This window comes from Aspergillus wentii (assembly GCF_001890725.1).
Source record: "Aspergillus wentii DTO 134E9 unplaced genomic scaffold ASPWEscaffold_9, whole genome shotgun sequence".
NCBI lineage: Eukaryota > Fungi > Ascomycota > Eurotiomycetes > Eurotiales > Aspergillaceae > Aspergillus > Aspergillus wentii.
The window spans coordinates 179,653-201,026 of NW_024467840.1; the positions used below are offsets into that span (position 1 = coordinate 179,653).

Here is a 21,374-nt window from a genome sequence, read left to right on the forward strand (position 1 = left end):
TATATATCTATTTAATAACCACTATTTAGGTTAGCTAATTAAACACTTATAATATATTCTTTATAGATTAGTTACTTACTATTATACAGCCCTTACTAGAGAGAGCCACTTCCCCCATGAATAGCCCTTTTAATGGGTTTATTCAGTGGGGTTTATTTTATACCTAGATTCACCCTAAAATAATAGATTTATATTTAATCAGGCCTTAGTAAGGCCTGACTTTATAAGGCCCTCATCCTTCTAAAGAGCCTAATTCTAAACCATTACATTATCATAGCCTTAAATAGCTAGTTAGTAACTAGTAGGCAACTAGTTAGACACCAGTAGACATACCTTTTAAATACCCTATTAGATTATCCCATTACTCTTAAGTTTAGCAGTCTAATAAGGCTGCCATCTCCTTCTAAAGAGGTGAATAATAATCTGATCTAACTGCCTTATTAATAGTTCTTTAAAAATATATATAGCAGAGGCATAATATTTAACTTATATAATACTCTTAATACCTTTAAGGAGCATCATTATTTAGTGGTTATTAAATAGGCACATCCCTATGTTCTAACCATATATTATACTAATCTTTATAAAGCTTAACAAGAGCATTACCAAGTCCTAGATATAAGTAGTTTTTAATTAGTACTTATAACTAGTAGGCAGCTAGTTATTAAATAGAATCATACCTTTTATTTAGGCGCGGTCTATATCTATTACTAGACTTTAGATTCCTATACTATATATATAACTAAATTTCATAAACCTATTATAAGGCTGTTCCCTTAGTGTATCAGAATATTATTCTATAGCCTTAAAGAGCTATTTAAATATCTCCTAATAAGCTTCTATATCTTCCCTATTTATAAAGGCCCGGGCCAATGTAACCACTGGTAACTAGTTAGTAACTAGTAGTAAACTAGTCTGTTTTCCTTATATTTATTATAATCATTTTCCTAAATAAAGGCTGTAAAGATAATCTCTTTTAGACCACTTATATAAACCCTCTTATATCCTATATTAATCTAAAATAATTTTAGCTTTATCATTACCTTTAGCTGGTCTAGGTGGGTATATAGTATTATTATTCTATTACCTCTATAAGAGAGATATTAGATATAGTCCTTTATAATATTAGCTTTAACTAGTTAAGTACTTATAGGATATAAACCTACCCTAATCTCTAGTGACCTATGTAGCTTATATTTAAGCCTATTAATATCCTAGCCCTCTGGAAAGAATAGCATCTATTACTTTTAAATAAGAGCCCTAATCTAATCTAGATTAGAAAAGCTTGGATATAGTTTAGGGAGTATATTTATATTATACTACTGACAGAACTGCTTAACCTATAAACTCTTTAGAAATAAGCCTATTAAGTAAGTGACTAGTTAGTAACTAGTAGGGGACTAGTAATAGTAAGATATAATTTACTCTAAACTAGCTTAGGGTTATTTAGTCTTTAGATAAGCTTTATAATCCTATCCTATATCTCTAGTGGTGTTTTATATAGTAGTAGGGGTGGATAAGTATAAGTACCTAAGGAGGTAAAAAGGATATATAAATATACTTTAAGATCCTTAGGAACTAGAATATTAAATTCTACTCTACAGCCCTAGATCTGAAGTTTCCCACTACCTATAGGGTGATCCCTTTCTTTAACTTATTAGTAACTAGTATATAACTAATTATAATAAAACATTTTCTATACTTACTATACTTTTGATATTATATCTTTATTAACTTAATAATTCTATAAGGTTCAGGAACTGGCACAGTATATTAATAAAAGATCTAAGAAAGAAGATAGAGATCTATAGTATCTTATTTTAGGAGAAGTAATTTATAAAAGTGCTTTTTATAAGGCTTAATTACTTTATTTAAGTATTTAACCCACTAATTAATAATACCTGGAATTACCTATTAACTAGTTAGTAACTAATTATTACCTCTTTATTTTTTTTACTTACTTAGTTTAGGGACCATCACATTATAGGCTGGCATGTCTCTAACCATGCACCTTTATAGTAGGCTATACTATACTTAAATACTTCACATGTACCATAGTAATATCTTTTATAGTTAGTAACTAGTATAGAACTAGTAGTAGATTAGTATTAATAACTAAGCCCTTTACTTTTTCTAATCTATTTTACTTTAAGGAATTTGCTGCTGTATCTCTTTAATCTCTGCCTATATAGCTTCTTCAACCTTTATATAGAAGAGATTAGCTAATATAGGGGTAAGAAATTCATATTTCTTAATCCTATTATATTACCATTTCCACTGTATATATTTTTAGTTAAGATATGGGTAAAAGGTATCTTTCAGACTATATTATTTCTATACAGTATATTATATCTATAACCAGTCAGGTACTAGTCTACTACTAGTATAAGTCAGACTTACCTAGTCCATAATTTTACCTATATGTCCCCTATTATATGTCCCTACTAGTAGAATATATATAACTCCTATATAATATGATTCTAGATATTCTGGTAAACTATTTTTATAGAGAAACTAAACAGTCTTTAGACCTAACCTAGCATGGCTTATAAGAGGAGTTTTAATCTCTCTCTATATAACTAGTTAGCAACTAGTAGTAGTATTAGTTAATTCTCTTATATTAGGGTTATCTTTAAGATTATTATCTATAACTAATCTTAGTTACAGTTCAGCTATATTAATAAAGTGTCTAGCTAGTTCCTAACTAGTAGAGTGGGTCTGTGACTAGTCAAGATTAAGGGTGTGATTGGAGAGTTAAAGAATACAATATGTATTTGTAGGACTAGTGTAGGTATTTATATTTTTAACATCTGCAGGTCCTGGTCAAGTGAGAAATTGCTGAAGTCACGTGTAAAATCACGTGTGGTCACGTCGGCTAATTAGCTTGGTCTACCTTAGCTGCGGTCTGACTCATACACTAGGGTGCAGGAAGTCCTGACCGGTAAATACTGCCAACTAACACCGCTTTTTATCAACTAATAATATTCCAACCCTGGTCTTTCCTGTCTGTAAAGTCTGTGTGGGCTCATTTGGAGATGTCTTCATGAACAGACGTCCAAAACAGGTAAATATCTCTTCAGTGGAAAGCATATAGTTGTGAGCGATGTCTGCAATGGGCTTTGAAATAGCAAACAAAGCAGAAACTTTAAATCCTTGAAGGACCAGACTATTGTGGCTAATGCTAGAGGGCTCAGTTTGTTCCCTCATGTAGAGACTGGCTGGATGCCTGTTGATTTCCTCATGTACGCCAAGAAATGTTTTGTCTCAGGAGATTCGACGGCTGTTCACGTTCGAATATCAACTAGAATGCAGGCTTCACTCCCGCCACAGCAAAACACCCTCTCCTTGAAATCACACAAAACATATTTTGCGAGCATGGCATGTCTATATTGAGGGCCAAGCCATACAAGAGCCTATGTTGCTTGGTGATATATCCGCGACATCAATGCTACCCGGTTGTTGCGTTCTGAGATATTTTCCTGGTCTATTGACAAAGAGTCAATCCAGAGCCTCGCCCTTCCCTTGATGAGTCGTTGGGTGGAGACAACCTTTGGGTCCTCTAGGAATTGTATGACCTCGGTAAAACGGCATCTTTCGCACATCTTTGCACAATCGAGTGGTGTTCTCTGCGTATTGTCTCTGCGATGGATATCAGAGCCAGCCTCGACGAGTAATTTAATACTTCAAAGTGGCCATTCTCAGCAGCATAATGTAGTGCTGTCTCTCCGAACCTGTCTTGGGCAAATAAATCGGCGTCTACGCATAGACAAGTGATAACCCCATCGACTACAGCGGCTTCCGCAGCTTGAATCAACCGCATTGTTTTTGAATGGAGGGAAACGCTCGTCCGGTATGTCAGCGTCCAAATCAAAGTCGTAAATTCGGACAAGAAGCTCGTGCAGATTTCTTGATATTATCGATCGCTGCCCATCGAGGTGGATTTCCTATTCGTTTTTGAAATTATACTTCTTGGCCTCTTTCACGTGATGGGGAAAAGGAGAATGCCATGTGTAAGATAAACGATAAAAAGTGGATTATCATTTAAATCAACAGAATCCAGTGATGAATGAATTCGTGGCTTTTCATCTTCCGAAATAGTACCGCCCTGACTTCTGTATAATGAGATCAAGCGGATTGATGCGTTGGTGGGAAATGGTGAATATTCATATATCTGTGATGATTTGAATATTATGGATCATGATTAAGGAAAATGGGCCTAAGCACCATTAAATAGACAATTATTTTAGTATCTCAGACCATTTCTGGATCACGGAGAGTCACATGACAGTATCTGGCTATGTTGGAGCAGGGAATATAGTTAGGCCGGATAACCGAATCCCCACAGTAGATGAACAGATAGCTCAAGCACTCAAGCACTTGCAGATGTGTCTAGTCAAGGATATATTGTTCCATTCATTCTGTTAAGTGGAATCCACTATACAGCATTGTGCAGTTCTGATAATCGCCTCCCCGCTTTTCTGAATCCCACTTCATTGATTACATGTGTAATTTCTTTTCCTATTTACCTCAATGACATGTCCATTCTGCACCTTTTTAAACTGCCTCTGTCATTTCAGTCAACTATGCCAAATTTCAATTCCACATTCCACACACACTGGCAAAAACAACAAGCATTACACGAAACACTATTCTTATCAGGGGATATCGTCCCCTTCAGATATCCCCATGCCTTTGCTTTCATTCTGATAGTCGTTGTCCCCCTGCTTATTCCGCAGCATCAACGGACTTGGGTGCTCTATTTGCGACGGCTGGCATTTATATGTGCTTGTTTTCTGATGAGTCTCATAATACGACATTGTCGCCTTTCATCAGGCAGTAATCTGGTGGTTGGCATCTGGGGTGCTTACTCAGCTATCTGGAGTGGGATTTTTCTTGTCTTCAAGGATTTTGAGAAATGTTACATGAGGGTGGAGGAGCAGGTGAACATGGTCCCAGTCAAGGAAGAAAATGGGAACGAGATGAGCGATGGTCCTTTAGCGACCACAAATTCCGAGGAATCTACAGAGGGAGACATACAGCGCCATCAACTAGGGGCTCGGGAGTTATCAAGTAAAGTCCCTGCTTCCAATGGGTCACCTCTCTCAGATGATGTGTGTGTCCTTTGCTGGCAGGGGTACCCAGATACACTTCTCCGTCGGTTCTTCTGGGTCCTTGACATGCTCTTGAGTCTTAAAGGAGCTGGCTGGAACTGGGGATTGCAAACTCCATTAATACCCACCCCACGGAGATTCGGACCTCACGATATTCGCCAACATGACAAGAGCCTGGTACACGTTGCTATTAGCTCCATGCTCATAGCCTTATTGTTGTATATCCAAATGCTGCTTCTGCAAACAATAGCACTAACCGATCCTTACTTCTGGGGCTTCGTTTCATCCAACCTGGGAAGTGAACGCCGGTTTGGCCCAGCATTTCTAACACAAACATACCGGGTCTGTATGTCAGCTGCGATGATCTGGACCTCGATGTCTCTCATAACTTCATCTTTACAGCTCGTCCACGCTCTACTCGCTATACTAATTCGATCATTTGGATGTAAGAAGGGTCGGACACTCCAATCCTCCTGGCTTTTTGCATACTTCTTGCAAGATACTCACTCCCTCACTTTCATCCCCAAGACAAGGATCGAATGGTTTTGGGGGGCATTCTGGCATCAGACATATAGACATGGCCTGGTAGAAGCTTCCCTTTTCTTGTCTTCCCCACTCACAAAGCGGCTGTCGTCAACTCCCCGCAAATATACTGTCCGGTTTTTGGTCTTCACCCTAAGTGGGTGGATTCACTGGTGTGGATTATTCACAAGCTTTATGCCCCTGAACAACCCACCATCATTAAGACCAATTGTTTTCTTTGCTATCCAACCGGCAGGAATTCTGATTCAGAGGGCGCTGATGGATTCTTTGAGGTCTGTTGGATTTGCAAACTATGTGTGCATGGTTATTGATTACAGTGCTGCATTTTTGTGGTTAGTGGTTACATCACCGATGTTGTTGGATGATCTCGCAAGAACAGGGACTTGGGCGCTTGATGTGCCTGGTCCATTGGAATTTCTGCATATGGTTGGATTTAAGTTTGGTTGAGGTGCAAGGAGGCTCGCAGATACGGTGTGAGCATCAAAGATGAATGCATTGGCTGGGAGGAAACGGAGGTCGTTCTGGATGTTCTGGCTGATGCTCTCAAATCTCGCAGGATAAGATTTGCTGCAAATTCTGTTAAGGGCATTATTTAATTGCTGGTTATATCTATATACTTTGATGTTCATCCGTGATCCTGACCTTGATAGTATTCCACATTCCAGTCACGATTAGTTTTTATCACGCCGGTCGACTCAAAATGTGGGAGATCCAAGTTTTGGATTCTAGTAGATATGTCCATGTGCAGGAAATGGATGAGAAAGACATCCCTATACTAAAACTATTGGTACAGCATACTCTACAGATTTAGGGATACTATATTAAAGATAGATTAATTATCATTTAAATTAGGATTTATATTTAAGAATAAGATATACCTGCCCTTAATAGCTAAAATTCCTTATCTAGTTATACCAGCTATATGCTATTATTATTATTTGGAAGGGATTTATCGTTGGGTGTGGCAGACCAATACGCCGAAAGGCGTCGGTCTGCTGATAGCTTCAGCTCATAGTAGTCAGGGTGTCATTGCCAGTTCAGTGTCTAATTAAGTTAATATTGGGGAATCGGTAATTCCACAATGGTAGCCGTGGAATTCCTGAGACAGACTCTAGGCTTCATAAAGCTTGTCACTATGAAGGGCGGGTGACACGATCTCCAAGTTCGACACCATCGTCCTCCCTCGACGCAGGGCTTCCCCTTGAAACGTTAAGTCGGGACCATATCAAAGATGCTATGGCTAAGAAACTCGCATCGGCCCCAAGCGATATTTTTGTGACATACATCCAATCCATCCATCCTTGGTTCCCTATTCTCGCACAAACGTTACAGGATCAGCTCCCGACATCTTGGAACGAAGCTTCCCCGGAGTACACGCTCCTCGCCTTCTGCATTAGTTTGCTTTGCACCTTCCCGTCCCCTGAAGACGGGCCTCTGTCTGGTCTTCAGTCCGCGTACCTACATGTCAAGAGCTGGATAGCAGTGATCGAAGGACTCGGTATCACCTCGCTCAAGATCGTGGAAGCAAGGATTTTGGTCGCTCTATTCGAAGTTGCACATGGCCTCTACCCGGCAGCTTACATCTCTATTGGGACTACTGCAAGAGCTGCCGATGCACTTAAAATTGATTATTACTTATCTCCATCATCTTCATCGTCTACTACTGATGAGTCAGGGAGAGAGGAAGCCGTACTAATCGGGTGGGCAATCCGTATTCTGGACAGGTGCAAGCCCCCATTTATCCCTGACAATTATAACTTCCCCCTGTACTGACTCATTTTAGATATATAACAGTACAATCTGGACATCGTCCATATCTCATTCTCTTTCTCGGCAAAGGTATCCATGATCCCAACAAAATTCCCTGGCCCACCGGCCTCGAGAAAGACACAAGGAGTCCCCTCTGGCAACTCTCCCGTATCTTCGAAGCGTCCACACTTCTTGATAACATACAAAATGTGTTACACAACCCCACTTCAGAACAAGCATTCAACGTGGAAGAAGTAGGGCTTTTGGTGGAGACATCATCTAGCCTCTGCACGCTCCTAATCGAGGAGGTCGAAGATGCGGACCAGATATACTCCGGTGGGCTAGGACTTTGTCATACGTTAGTTGAGCGGCGTTCTTCTCTTCCAGATCTTCTTGAAATATTCGCTTCAACGCTGATGTTGCACAGTGGCCTACTCCTAGCCTACGAGAACGGTACCAAAGTTCAGATTACCGATGGACAAACTTCAACTTGCCAATCACTTGCCACATCATCTCTAAAATCCATTCTCACCACTATAACTAACACGGTGTATCCCTTTGTCAGTGGTACGCAAGCCATAGACTTTGATCACCTTCCTCCATTTATCACATTTCTTGTGTACAAAGCGGCGGGTCTAGTGACAGAGAGGATGTGGATGGAAACTGATTCAAGTGAGGCATTGAGAAAGTTACACATTCTAAGAGGATTCTTAAAAATTGTGAGCGCAAGGTGGTTATGTTGCGGTACGTTGACCCAAGAGCTTCTAGGACTGGGTTGGCTAACTGTGCGTGAATAGAGTATTACCTTGGCCTTGTCAACGAGGATACAGCGCCGCGAATATTAAAATCTATCGAGGGCAGGTAAAAAAACTTCCTCTGCTTAAAGTTACGGGAGATAGGCGCCGAAGTCGATTAGATCTATTTGAATCATGAATAGACCGAACAATCGAGCGAAACTATAAGACGAAGTAACCGTAGTCGATGTCCTGACGGCGCTTAATATACTATTATATGTCAGTGAAGCTATAGAGCCTGGTAGATATGAGGGCAGCGAATCAGCGATGCCAAGCTTGTAAGTCAATAGCAATGCCTTAGGAGAACTTAAGAAGAGGGTTAAACAACCAGGGACGAGGCAATTATATACATACCGTGTGACATAGGAAAAAGTGGCGTAGGGTGTGATGATTGGACGAGCATGCATCGAAAATTATATCCATAGCGTCAGAATAAATTGAGCAGAGGGCGGCATGTACATACAGAAAAGAGATAAACCAGCGTTGTTACATAAGTAAGCCTGAAGAAATGTAAACCACATGTTAGAACGTGATCTCAGACAATCTGACAGTTCACGCGATATATGATCTCGTTATAAAAGTGAACCTACCTTCGAAAATTTACGGCTTCTCTTGGGTGGCCGACCCTGGAGGATTGTGTCAGTTGACGACCCGTCTTCCAGGTGAGTCAGTTTATCAGCAGTTGTATCTTTAACGAAAACTTCCCGATTTCAGATCCTATTGCAAGGTGCATCTCAGTAGAGGGACAGGTCTGGAGGGCATCGTCTTGGGGTTGAGAATCAGAGCTGGTGGCCAGCATTCGAGGTCTTTCTATTGGATTTATCGGGTGGCAAGACTGTTCCATCTATCTCCTTACTTCTGCTTTCCTGCTGACGAGGTAGGTGTCATCGGAGCCGTCAATCTGGAGCCGAGATTTGGAATAAAATAAACGGCATCCACGCCAATTTCGAGCCGAGGTGTGCTGGTAGTGATTCCGAAAATGCCCCTCGCGACAAATATGCGGCATTTTCTAGCAAAGACCGGAAAATTCGCGAAACGGAGGATCTCATTAAAACACCAGATATTTACTATCTTCATATAAAAATAGAAACATCCTGAAAGAAGTCTAGTATACCCAATCCCGTTTCCATACTCATAACGAAAATGAAATGGTCGATCTTGCGCAACGACCTTGGCTGCGTCGAGCACGCCTTGATGTTCTGATATTGTTCTTTTTGCGTAAAGAGCCTCGAACGACTTGGCGATAGTACACCTACTCCGTACTAAAGCAAGCCATTTTTCAAGAGACGTCACCGCTGCCTTGTTAAAGTCACATTTACTTCAAGCCTTAGTCTTTTGCAGAATCGATTATTCAATTCTTTTACAATTTGGCTCAGACTAGCTAGACACGGATACTTCCACGTGGATCCTGAATTAGCCCAGAAGTAGTAAAGCGCAACCCACAGACCATCTTTGACAGCCGATCAAATCAGAATGAGTGGATCCCGTGTTGCCAACAATGAGAGTTAACTTGCTGTGCTCCCTTCGTTTTACTTTCCTCACCGCGGAGAAGCATAATCTTCGTATTGCAAATTCTTGGCTTAATGCACGCCATGGGATAGTCATTGTAGGAATGTGTATACAGAGTTGAATTGCATCATTTGAATGAAAATACACGAATTTGAAATATCAAGAATAAATGCGTAGGATTTTCCCCGGGAGCGGAGTGAGTCTTGTTGACGAGTATTGCAACGAGAAACGATCAGTGTTGAAAATGGCTGGTCCCGAGTATGACACGGAAATCAAAAACGATCTTCGAGAAACCGTCAGCGAGAGATCATGGCCCAAGAGATACCATGGGACTGGTGATGCGTTTGTTGATGGCGGCGCCGCGGAATTGTACGAGCCTATCCCTGAGTATGAAGGAAGACATCGATATGATCCGACTGCAGAGTGGACGGAAAAAGAAGAGAAGCGGTTAGTCAGACGGGTAAGGCTGCAGTACTCTTACTTCGAACGAGCCATCTTGATCCCGTGGAACTGACAATAGAGTGAATTCTAGCTTGATTACCGAATCTGCTCGTGGGTCTGTTTGATGTTCTTCGCCCTCCAGTTGGACCGAGGCAATATCTCCCAAGCCCTGAGTGACGGCATGCTGAAGGACCTACATCTAAACACGAACCAGTACAACTACGGCCAAATGATTTTCTACCTCACCTTCCTCTGCGCCGAAGTACCATCCCAGATGATCTCGAAAAAGCTTGGTCCCGACGTATGGATCCCCATCCAGATGGTCACCTGGAGCGTTGTTGGGATCTGTCAAGCCCTCATCGTGGGGGAGAAAACCTTTTACGCCACACGCGCACTGCTGGGACTGATTGAGGGGGGTTTCATTCCAGATGCTCTTCTCTACCTGTCGTATTTCTATACAAACAAGGAACTCCCGATCCGAGTGGGGTATTTCTATTGCGCGTCGCATTTTACCTTTATCATTGCCGCTTTTCTGGCCTATGGCATTCTTCATATGAGATCGATTGGCGGCTGGGAAGGGTGGAGGTGGCTATTTGCCATTGAAGGAGCTCTGACGGCTGTTATCGGTATTGTGTCATGGTTCTATCTCCCTCCAAGTCCGACCCAGACTGCGAGTTGGTTCCGTGGACGAGACGGTTGGTTTAGTGAGAGAGAAGAGGTTATCATGGTCAACCGCGTTCTCCGAGATGACCCGGGCAAGGTATGAATATCACCTGTGGGTTTATTGAGTAACCGCCACTGACAATCCTAATTAAAGGGAGGCATGCACAACCGTCAAGGACTGACTCTCAAGTTACTCTGGGCTTCTCTTACGGATTACGATCTCTGGCCTTTGTATGCAATCAGTTGGACGATGCTTATTCCGACGACCCCCGTCCAGGCATATCTGACCCTCAATCTGAAAGCACTGGGATTCAATACTTTCCAGACCAATCTGCTCACGATTCCGGCCTATGTGCTCTTCCTCATCCAGCTGCCTTTCTGGTCGTGGTACTCGGAAAAGATCAACAATCGAATGGCAATTGTTCTGTTCTACTCACTCTGGTGTTTTCCTCTTCTTCTTGCCTTGGAACTGCTTCCATCGAACGCTAGTCACTGGAGTTGGTATGTTCCTACAATTATGCTTATTGGATTTCCCTATATCCATTCCATCAATGGTGAGACACCTCGTACTCCTTTTCACTATGCCAACAACTCACAAACGTCATGTTCAGTCAGTCTAACTTCCCGAAATGCCGGTACGGTTCGCACAAGAACCATAGGCAGTGCCCTGTACAATATGATCTGTCAAGCGAGTTCGATCATCTCGTCAAGTGTATGTTGCTATCTGGTACCTTTTCACCTGGCTCCGATTAACTAACTTTGCTTTTGTAGATCTACAGAGAGGATGACAAGCCATACTACAGACGAGGAAATAAAATCCTCCTCGCACTGGTTGGCTGGAATGTAGTTATGACCATCTTCATCAAGGTGTACTACATCCGGCGGAATAAAGCACGAGATCAACGATGGAATGCGATGAGTTCGGAAGAGAAGGATCATTATCTGCGAACAACCAAGGATGAAGGAAATAAGAGATTGGACTTTAGATTTGCCCACTAAATGTATCAGATGGACTGTTGACGAAATCTTTTATATCTTCGCTGGACTTCCAATTGAACATTGCTATATGTTGACGCTATGACGATATTCGATTGATTATTCTATAGATCAGAGAGAAAATAGACAAGGCAATATAATAAAGATAAACTCAATAAGTCCCCGCTGGTTTCGCTCTGTTGAACCGGTCTTGATAGAATGAGCGATGAGTTTCCATCACACCGGAGGTCTCTGTTCCATCATCTACCCAGCTCTCTTGGCTTTTTTTTCTGTTTTTTTACTTTTTCGGGTCTGCATAGGCGTCTCGGATCGAATTGCAGTCATTTTCCATTGCGAACTGTACAAATGCTTCCCATACTGCTCTGACCCTCCTATAAGTGCGATGAGGCGCATTGTATCTTTATTTATGGTCATTCCATTAGACATTGGAACTAATTTGTTTTACAGCGCGTAGGATAATTTCAGGACCGAGCTTAATAGGTCATCGTCTCTCTCGTCCTGATGGAAAGAATAACAGTGCCTTAGCAGCATCGGTAATTCCGTGTTATCCGTTTGAAGTCTCATAATATCCTTTTTCTGGATGAATTCCCGGATGTAAAAAAGGATTTGACTGTGATTGTGCTCCACCAATACTTTCCCATCAAACAACCAGTAAATTCCGGACGTTGTCCACAGGCTGATATCGCTCGAAGCCAGGTCTGAAGCCTTGCTATTACCTTTCTATCATGTTCATCGAACCCGTTATTATTAGCTAGATACACGACCATGTTTCCAATTTAGTAAGACAACGCTGAAGCCGTAACATGGTGAGCATCGTTTGACTTGAGTGCCTTCGAGCTGCGGATGCTTTTCTGGCGAGCAAATATCTCAGCAAGGCGATCCAGGAACTTATTCTTTAGATGATCGGGGTGTTTGGAATATGACAGCTCTCTAGGGGATGTCGTTCCTTCCGAGTGCGAGTCCAGGTCGTTGTCTTCGTCGTCGCTAATAGCACTTTGTTCATCCTGTTCGTGTGGATGTGGACTTGAGCAAAGATATAGCACAGTCAATCTTTTCTTTTCCGTCTATCCCAGGTAGGTCAATCATAGGGGAGTTCATGTTGTGACTGATCGATGATGGATGACGTCAAATATAAGCTTAGATAACTGGGAGGGAAAGTGGGGTAATTATCTTTCTAACAATGGTAGAATATAATTCCTATATATCTATCAAAATCTGTCACATTCATGTCAGTATAATAATATAGCTTAAATCTACTTCCAACATTTTGGAAATGGTCAAAGCACAGAAAATACTTAGTGGAGGGCCATGCTGTTTCAATTCACACAAAACGATATGTTTGGGAATTAGGAGTCACTTCAACTCCCGTGGGCGGGTCATGTCAGTCTAGTGGTAGAGTAGATAGGTACATTTTTCTTGCCCGTAGTTTCTTTTACATTTCCTCACGATCATACCATTGCCTTGATATAGTAGAGATCATTCAAATGGCTAAAAACGCTCATACTCAGCCTTTTCCTTATCAGTCTCAGTAAATTGCGTCAATATCTCGCTCTTGACTTTATGGAGCGCAGCTTTACAATCATCATATTACTTATACTCAATGAAGCCTTTATCTGGCCATAAGTCACCTATCCTCTCCTTTACCTCTATAACAAGCTCAGTTCCTGCCACTGCACCATCACTATCCATTTTAATACACTTAAAATCCTCTTCTGAAAGGTCAAATGGGAAGGGAATGTTACTATTTACAGCTGGCAAGTCCGCCTATATATCCTTCAGATCAACCAGAAGCAATTGGAAATGCATCTCACTATATTTAAACATTTAGTGGGCCAGGAAGATCAGGCTGTATGCTGCCATCTTTCAGAATTTAACTACTTAATGTAGGTCTGGGGTTTTGGCATGCATGGGTTTCCACTATCTAATAAATATATTTTAGATAGTATATTCATGTACAGCCGCAGATCATTCTTCTAGGGAAAGGCTAGACACTTTTAGCAGTAGAGCTAGGTCCAGTATCTCAGGCTCAAGACCACTCCAGTTAAGGAAGGATGGGTCAGGATTATGGTTAAAGAGGGGTGAGATATAGCAAGACTACTAGTTAATGATGCCCGTAATCCTTTCAGGATTCTGCGGGTTAATGAAGATATTATTATTATATAAATCATTATGCCAGAGGCAGGGCCTAGTGATGGCAGTGTCCTTTGGGATAAGGGCATCAATAATTTATTAGTACTATACTAGAGCAGTGGTTTTTTCCCCCTTATCTAGTTAGTAGAGTTTTAGGCCGTAAAATAAGGCAAACTGTTTTAGGGGTTTTAAAGACTTGATTGCCTTCATTTCCCGCATTTCAATTGCTTACAGATACTGTGTTAGGAAACCCCCTATAAAATTATCAGCGGCTGCATGAAGAACATATGAGCTATAATATATAAAGCCCTCTCTATATATCTAAAATTGATTGGCCTACATCAACCCAATCCCAACCTATAGCTGGGCCAATAGTAAACTCTAAATCTCTGATGGCCTTGCCATCCTTAATATAGTGGTTGTCTGCTTTATCTGCTGATGGCTGCATATCCCCTGCATAGTACAAGCTGCCATAATTTGAGAATGAAACGCTGAGCCATTGCTTCTAAAGATATATCATAGTAAGTAGCACTTAAAGTTTCTGGGGCAGTTTTAAGGTATCCCACACTTGGGACAGCAGAATACCCTTAATTTTTTCCATAATGATAAATTTGGCGCTAACAGGGTGTGATTTTGCCTATGGGTTCTATGAGTATATATAAGGCGCCGGTGTCTCAAGAACTTTTCTGGCCTCTAAAATTAATTATATTACCAAGACTTGGTTGTGGATGAAGTTTAAGATAAATATATAAAGTCTATAGTAGCAACTTCACTGGCTGTAGTAAAGTGTGGGATACTAGTATTTAGGTTAGGCACCTTAGCTACAACTTCTTGGCCATTGTCCATAGATATAAGGAATGCTTTGTTGAACATGCTGTTGGGGTACTTCTTGATAGAAATACATTAAGAGGCGCCAACTGAGTCTGCTGTGATATGTGTGAGCTTATTTATATTAAATCTAATTTCTTGCTTTTAAAGATTCTCTGCCTCATCTATAATAAAACGACCACGCGTGAATTTGAAGAATTCATTGTTGGAGTTCTAATCTGATACGGATGAGTAATATGTTAAACTACGCTTAAATGGACATGCTCACCGGTCTGAGAAGAGCCCATGCTGGTGGGACAGTAATTGGAGGATAATGTTGAAGCTTTCGAGATTGAACGGCATTGTTGGTTTGGGCTTGGTACTATCTTTTGAGGATAGCACCAAAGACGCGCGGGTGGGCGTCTGCACATGTTCTGAGAAATGTATCTGATGATGTTGCCTACCTTCCAGAAGATCACGTAGCACTCGATCACAGGAACGTCAGATCGTCTAGATAACAGGGAATTGCTGCTTGCTATGCAAGCCGAGCGATGATGATGTAGGTGTTGTGGAGGAATGTTAAGTAATGGCCCTCAGCAGTCAGGACGATCCCTATCACCTTTGATATGCAGTCATTACATGATCATTTCAAGGTGCGAGAAAATTTTATATAAATTTTATCAGTTAGTAGTTCTTAGTAGCTTCAAATAATTCTATATACTAGACTTATTACAACTGTAGGGAGAAGGATATATTCTCTCCCCTCATAGTTCCTACCCTATGGTGAGTTTGGAGTACATATATATTATACTCGAAATAGTTAAAAACCATGATATGATCAAGAAATCAGATTAATATTATTTATAAAAGAGTCGATGCCGACGGGTATTACAAAATGACATGACTATCTATTGTTATCGAGATGATGGGTAGGATGTCAAAGTGGGCCAACTGAATATATATATATATTCTGTTTGATATAACACTGTACAAATATGGGTTTATCCTTGCCGACAATCCTCGGGTGCCCCATTATTATCAGTTAGAATAACCCTATAATAATCATGAAAATATATAATGAATATTAATGATTTACTCCATCCCGTAGATCTGTTGCCTGAGAGACTGTTGCTCAAAGCGGTCGCTTATCAGACCAGAATATTGAACATCAACCACAATCATTAATATTATACATGTTAAACTATACAATATATCTTTGTTAAAACTTCTATTGTGCTATTGATGAATTATCAGGCTCTGACAGATATTCTTAGAAACATGAAGGCACTCTTGGCGTTGTCTTGGAAATGTCGCATGTGATGGATAAAGTGGCTTTAATTGGCAGAAAGCGTCGATCCTTTCTTTTTGTGTTGAACTTTTGGGGCCAAACTTGAAACTGGCATTTGGATTTTTCATCGCACAGAATTTGAGGATGCGAAGAATATTGCATTATTTTGAATTAATAGATTTATTGAAATACAATAATATAATAAAGGATTAAAGAGAATTGCTTTGTATAGCGAAGCTCAAATAAGATTGACTAGTATAGTTCACCGTTTCCAGTAGATGACTTGTTAATATCGACCCAAACTGTCGATCCTTATTAATTCCTGCGATCCAAAACAGAAAATCCTGCCAGCTAAGCTCAGCCAAGTCTCTTCATTTCTGACTCTGCATCTTCCCTGTTCTTCTGTACACAGAATCATGATATTCCTATTCCTCCTCTTGGCTCTAAGCCCAGTCTACGCCATCTTCACCGGCGTACCCGTCCGATCCAGCAATGAATACCCATATCTGGTATCTATCCGAACAGCAGACGGCCATCGCTGCGGTGGAATCCTGGCCAGTCCGAATCGCGTCGTGACAGCTGTTGTGTCATGTGTGGATGGCCTCAAAGCAGAAGATATCAGCATCCGCGGCATTGCGCCGACATCGACCAGTGCTTCGCCGAAAGCAGATGTCGATGTCAAGTCTGTCCAGATCCATCCAGAATACAACCGAGATAACGGAGGCATCTACAACAATATTGCCGTTCTCTATCTCTCCACCAACTTGTTACTACCTACGCCCAAACTCGCCGCACAAGGAAGTTCACCACCCATCGGCAGCGGCGTCATGTTAGTCGGCTACGGCGCATCACGTCCAGACCAAGGACCCGGCCCACAGCATCTGATGAAAGTCATCGAACCAGTGCGTCCAATCGAGCTCTGCCAACAGCAATGGGGCGGCCAGATCCAGGTTGACGGCACGCAAAACTTCTGCTCCGGTCGGCCGGGGATCGGATCGTGTATGGGCGATCAGGGAGGGCCAGTCGTTGATTTACAGGGCACTGTGGTGGGCATTATTGGGTATATGCCGTGCGGGAATGGGGGGTATTCGGATGTGAATGTTCGGATTGGCGAGTATGCGACGTGGATTCAGAGCCATGGCGTGAATGGCTATACATTTGTTTGATTGTATGGTGATGTATTATAGATTATGAATTATGATGATAGATAGCCAAGGAATCCTTCTCATCGCCACATGTAGCTGCAGTCAGCAGAAAAGCGTTGCCTAACTCAGCCTTGCGATGGCGGATGGATGAAGATCACTTCCTGATGTAGAATATGGATACTCTGATCGACTATCAGATTGGTGGGTGACTGGATGGGGTATACGAGAGCGAGCATATACCCGTAGTAGTTATCCTCGGAGAAGGCTGAAGTGCGGAGTAATACCGATATTACGATATAAAATGCTTTTCCCGGACAGTAAGCATTAAACCAACAATCATGCATCTCTCCAGGTTGGTTCTACTGGCCTCATCGGCTGTTGCTGCGTCTGTATCCAGACAGGTTGAGCTGGGCAAGAATGACTACTTTGTCAGTCCGGAACCTGCGTGGAATATCAGTCCATGGACTCCTTTGCTGAATAGCACCGAGGAGCTTATTCCTCTTACTGTCGTCCATTTAAATGCATCGGGCAGTGCGCAGTCTGTCAAGGCTGTGCTGGAAACATACAACCAGACAGATGATGTGTGGACGCCAGACTTTACAAAGAGTATGTACCATCTTTTATTGATCTATACATACTAACAACATTAGTCCTCTGCATCCAATCTCAATCATCCAAAGGCAAAAGTATCAGTCCCTCCTCACTCGGTGAATACAGTGTCGATAAGGTTCTGTACAAGAACTCAAAGGAAAAGGTCCCTGCTGGACCTTACTTTCTGAATGCATACACCGGTATGGTGTATCAAGCATATCGACTATACGCAGATACAAACCAGGCCTTCATCCAGACCTCCTACCAAAACAAACATGGAGTCCATCACAACCTCCGCGCAGCAACACAATCTGCTGGAGGATTAACTGTCGCCGTCCCATCTCGTCTCTACTTCACCCGTACATCCGAGAAACCCCTCGCTGGTCTCCGACTTGCCGTCAAGGATCTATACGATCTGAAAGGAATGAAAACCAGCGGCGGAAACCGGGCACTTTTCGAAATGAGCAAGACGAAGAATGCTACCGCCACTGCCGTGCAGAAACTCATCAACGCCGGTGCGATTGTCGTGGGAAAGAACAAACTGTCTGAATTTGCCTACGCAGGTGATGGAGTCCCTGAACACATTGACTATCTCCTTCCATTCAATCCTCGTGGGGATGGATATAACTCTCCTGGTGATAGCTCTGGTGGATCCGCTGCATCTATCGCGAGCTATGACTGGCTTGATGCGAGTATGGGCAGTGATACCGGCGGTTCCATCCGCGGCCCTGCGGTGCTGAACGGTATTTATGGGAATAGGCCATCTCATAGGGCTGTCGATCTCACTGGTGCTCTTGTTCTGTCTAGTTCGATGGACACGAGTGGTATTTTGGCCAGAGATCCACAGGTTTGGTCTGCTGTTAACAAAGTCCTGTACGCTGGATATGCAAAGGAGTACAGAAAGTACCCCCGCAAGATCTATCTCGACGAATCCATCAGTCGATCGGAATATCCCGGAGTCAGCAACTTCATCAAGGGTCTGACCAGGGTGTTGCAAGGAACACACAGCAACTTTTCCATCGCTGATACCTGGGCGAATACAACCCACACAGGGAGTCTGAAACAGGTCGAAATAGCGAACAGTATCAGCCAAATATACGCCAACCTGACGCAGTACGAACAATGGACGGAATTCGGCCAGGAATACGTGGAGTCATGCAAGAAGACTCACAATGGTGAATTCCCGCATATGTCGCCTTCTACTCGGAAGGGATGGCTATCTGCCAATGCAACCATGAACGAAACTATGCACGAGGAGCTTCTCGATCAGATTGAGCAGATATCCAACTGGACGTCGGAGTATGTCTTCAAGCAGGACGAGCACACCTGCTCCGACTCCATCTACGTGTACACCCAGGGTGCCCCGGTTGCCAGTTACAAGCCGCAGGTGACGCGCGATGTAAGCAATCCGTGGGTGGCAGACATGCTGTCAGTCCTCGGAGAAGCCCAGATGAAAGTCGCCATGAATTGCTCCACGGCCAGCCAAGACCAGGATAACCACGGCCAAGATAACCAAGACGAAGACCAACCTACGTCTCGCCCACACGTACCCGTCCCGCCAAGTCGGCTTGCCTCGGTGGCGGGTCTACCTGATTTTGCGTTGACAGTCGGATCGGCCATTTCGGAAGTGGTGTCTAACTCGACGATGTTGAATCAGACGCTACCGTATGGTGTTGATATCATGACGAGGAGAGGATGTGATTTTATGTTGCAGAATTTGATTAGTGAATTGCATCGGGAGGGTGTTATCAAGACAGTCAAGACGGGGTCGGATATTCATTGATCGGTCGTACAGTTGATATTATCTTATTCAATACTAATACATTTTATCTATTATCGATCAAAAGTATCCCCCCAAATATCAGAATATGCTAGCGACCCACAGCCCCATACCAACAGAGACCTAGCACGGCACCCATGACAATCGCCATGGCTGGGGGCACTTTAAACCACGCGCTCTCTGCATATGTCACCACTGCCACAACCACCCACCAGGGCTCCTTTGCCAGGCTCTGCCCATCGCTTCGTTCAGCAGTCAGATATCCAATCTCCCACAGTCGGTATACAGCAGTAAAGACAAGCCCGACTGCAGTCGCATTCACTCCTCTGAGAAAGTCAATCACGTATTTCCTCTTCCGCAATACACGCCAGAAGCTTTGGATTGAAATGGCCAATGTGATTCCCGGCAAAAAGATCCCTAAACCACCGAGGAACGCACCCAAGATGGTTGGAAAGCGTGAATGCTGCAGTGCCAGCGCCCCCAGAAAGACAGCGAAGTTGAAGTTAGGACCGGGGAACGCTTGAATGATGGCGAGACCAATTAGGAAATCTCGACTAGAGACCCAGCCTGGATCGACGACGTAAGAGCGTAAAAGGGGAATGACGACGGGGCCTCCACCAAAGATAACAGTTCCCGCGAGGTACATGTTGGCGAAGAGGTCCATAACCAGGGGCGGAGCGGCAAGCTGGCCTCTGGCGACGAGGATGCCGATGAAGGAAGCTAGGTATGTTAATGCCAAGTATTGAGCGATTATCAGGTGAGCATACCAAAGAAAAGGGTCATGATAAAAAGCCCAGTCCTAATCCGGATAATGTGTTGCTGCGATGGTTCTTCAATGGATTCCATTGGACTGGTAGCCTCAGTTGAGGTTCGTGATGGTCCTTCTGTTGCAGGAGCTGTCTTTCTCGGTCGCATTCTCCCGTTAACTTGCACTCTATTCTCTTCCAGCCGAATAGACTCCACGTCCGTGAGGTTACTATCTGTCGCTTCCGGCCCTTGATGACGATGGCGATTCTTCCAAGCAATCTTTGCCCTGCAACACTGCTGATACAACCACCCATCCCATATCGCCGTGAGAAAACCGCCAATAATCATCAGAACAGGGAAATACCACAGCGCATTGTAACAGAGACCAGCACATGCACCAAAGATTACCAGAATCCGAGATAATTTATCGCGAATCGCCTTGTCGGCCAGCTGTACGGCTGCAAGAGCAACGATTCCTACTGTCGAGGCATTGAGGCCAGAGAGTAGGGCGTACACCGGCTCGGGAAGGGTATCACCGATATTTTGGACACCAAGCGAGAGGGCATACATGCCAATTGCGCCGGGAAGACTGAAATCGTTAGTGGGAGATCAACAAGCAGTTGGTGTTGTAGTCTAGGTCACCTCCAGATGAAAAACACTAGCAGGGCGGGAATAAAGCCTGCGTGCAAAAGGGCCAGGCAGAAAAGCATCTTCGTGCTCCCTGGCCCTGGGAGGCCCTGGCAAATGGCAAAGAGCTCTTGATACTATGCGTTGTTAGTAAGTCCTTACTGAGGCTATAGGAAGTGATTTACAGTTTGCTCATCCACCCATTTTTCCTTGTTGCCCTGTCCCTCCACGAACCTGGCATGCAGAATCTGGAAGTGTACAGGTGGACCACCAAAGGCAGTGAAACCCAGATCCCACGTACGCAGGAAGACATCCACTAAGCGACTGGATAACGATTTTTGCTCTCCCTCATTCTCTCTCGATTCTCTGTTGCCCAATTTCCGACTCAACGAGACAAGTGAAGAAATACATCGCGAAAGAGAACTGTCCCCTGCCATTTCGACCACTCAGTCA

The 21,374-nt window shown here is 43.0% G+C and overlaps 11 protein-coding genes across 11 annotated transcripts; 6 read left to right on the forward strand and 5 right to left on the reverse strand.

The window, feature by feature from the left end:
* Positions 1-2,919: 2,919 nt before the first annotated feature.
* Positions 2,920-3,383, reverse strand: ASPWEDRAFT_700817 (uncharacterized protein). The gene has a single exon (XM_040839094.1). It carries the CDS (start codon positions 3,205-3,207, stop codon positions 2,956-2,958), a length of 252 nt encoding a protein of 83 aa, XP_040683807.1. The 5' UTR covers positions 3,208-3,383; the 3' UTR covers positions 2,920-2,955.
* On the reverse strand, positions 3,071-4,090 carry ASPWEDRAFT_45705 (ankyrin repeat domain-containing protein). Its single transcript, XM_040836603.1, has one exon. The coding sequence runs from the start codon at positions 3,818-3,820 to the stop codon at positions 3,560-3,562; it is 261 nt and encodes an 86-aa protein (XP_040683808.1). The 5' UTR covers positions 3,821-4,090; the 3' UTR covers positions 3,071-3,559.
* A 304-nt stretch (positions 4,091-4,394) lies between these two features.
* On the forward strand, positions 4,395-6,464 carry ASPWEDRAFT_45706 (uncharacterized protein). The gene has a single exon (XM_040836604.1). The coding sequence runs from the start codon at positions 4,584-4,586 to the stop codon at positions 6,099-6,101; it is 1,518 nt and encodes a 505-aa protein (XP_040683809.1). The 5' UTR covers positions 4,395-4,583; the 3' UTR covers positions 6,102-6,464.
* A 112-nt stretch (positions 6,465-6,576) lies between these two features.
* Positions 6,577-8,268, forward strand: ASPWEDRAFT_54817 (fungal specific transcription factor domain-containing protein; the record flags this gene model as incomplete). The annotated part of the gene is made up of 5 exons (XM_040838108.1): positions 6,577-6,644; positions 6,770-7,378; positions 7,438-7,761; positions 7,831-8,147; positions 8,201-8,268. The coding sequence occupies 5 exons, from the start codon at positions 6,577-6,579 to the stop codon at positions 8,266-8,268; spliced, it is 1,386 nt and encodes a 461-aa protein (XP_040683810.1).
* Positions 8,269-9,950: 1,682 nt separating this feature from the next.
* ASPWEDRAFT_164054 (uncharacterized protein) lies at positions 9,951-11,939 on the forward strand (the record flags this gene model as incomplete). Its single annotated transcript, XM_040829871.1, has 5 exons — positions 9,951-10,166; positions 10,239-10,907; positions 10,965-11,364; positions 11,422-11,522; positions 11,582-11,939. 5 exons carry the CDS (start codon positions 9,951-9,953, stop codon positions 11,807-11,809), a joined length of 1,614 nt encoding a protein of 537 aa, XP_040683811.1. The 3' UTR covers positions 11,810-11,939.
* ASPWEDRAFT_700844 (uncharacterized protein) lies at positions 11,911-12,313 on the forward strand. The gene has a single exon (XM_040839095.1). The coding sequence runs from the start codon at positions 12,012-12,014 to the stop codon at positions 12,258-12,260; it is 249 nt and encodes an 82-aa protein (XP_040683812.1). The 5' UTR covers positions 11,911-12,011; the 3' UTR covers positions 12,261-12,313.
* Positions 12,216-13,495, reverse strand: ASPWEDRAFT_72613 (uncharacterized protein; the record flags this gene model as incomplete). The annotated part of the gene is made up of 2 exons (XM_040839256.1): positions 12,216-12,870; positions 13,451-13,495. 2 exons carry the CDS (start codon positions 13,493-13,495, stop codon positions 12,583-12,585), a joined length of 333 nt encoding a protein of 110 aa, XP_040683813.1. The 3' UTR covers positions 12,216-12,582.
* A 1,176-nt stretch (positions 13,496-14,671) lies between these two features.
* On the reverse strand, positions 14,672-14,839 carry ASPWEDRAFT_120607 (uncharacterized protein; the record flags this gene model as incomplete). The annotated part of the gene is made up of 1 exon (XM_040829002.1): positions 14,672-14,839. A coding segment is annotated over one exon (168 nt), but the record flags the coding sequence as incomplete, so codon positions are not given.
* A 1,429-nt stretch (positions 14,840-16,268) lies between these two features.
* On the forward strand, positions 16,269-17,508 carry ASPWEDRAFT_45709 (S1 family peptidase). Its single transcript, XM_040836606.1, has one exon. The coding sequence runs from the start codon at positions 16,448-16,450 to the stop codon at positions 17,195-17,197; it is 750 nt and encodes a 249-aa protein (XP_040683815.1). The 5' UTR covers positions 16,269-16,447; the 3' UTR covers positions 17,198-17,508.
* Positions 17,509-17,514: 6 nt separating this feature from the next.
* Positions 17,515-19,550, forward strand: ASPWEDRAFT_176808 (uncharacterized protein; the record flags this gene model as incomplete). The annotated part of the gene is made up of 2 exons (XM_040831555.1): positions 17,515-17,782; positions 17,827-19,550. 2 exons carry the CDS (start codon positions 17,515-17,517, stop codon positions 19,548-19,550), a joined length of 1,992 nt encoding a protein of 663 aa, XP_040683816.1.
* Positions 19,551-19,638: 88 nt separating this feature from the next.
* Positions 19,639-21,358, reverse strand: ASPWEDRAFT_176809 (putative chromate ion transporter; the record flags this gene model as incomplete). Its single annotated transcript, XM_040831556.1, has 4 exons — positions 19,639-20,267; positions 20,315-20,883; positions 20,937-21,058; positions 21,107-21,358. 4 exons carry the CDS (start codon positions 21,356-21,358, stop codon positions 19,639-19,641), a joined length of 1,572 nt encoding a protein of 523 aa, XP_040683817.1.
* Positions 21,359-21,374: the final 16 nt, after the last annotated feature.

Excerpts from the sequence above, each read along its gene's own strand:
- ASPWEDRAFT_45709 (XM_040836606.1), top strand. The coding sequence starts at position 16,448 with ATGATATTCCTATTCCTCCTCTTGGCTCTAAGCCCAGTCTACGCCATC.
- ASPWEDRAFT_45706 (XM_040836604.1), top strand. The coding sequence starts at position 4,584 with ATGCCAAATTTCAATTCCACATTCCACACACACTGGCAAAAACAACAA.
- ASPWEDRAFT_45705 (XM_040836603.1), bottom strand. The coding sequence starts at position 3,820 with ATGCGGTTGATTCAAGCTGCGGAAGCCGCTGTAGTCGATGGGGTTATC.
- ASPWEDRAFT_700844 (XM_040839095.1), top strand. The coding sequence starts at position 12,012 with ATGAGTTTCCATCACACCGGAGGTCTCTGTTCCATCATCTACCCAGCT.
- ASPWEDRAFT_700817 (XM_040839094.1), bottom strand. The coding sequence starts at position 3,207 with ATGAGGGAACAAACTGAGCCCTCTAGCATTAGCCACAATAGTCTGGTC.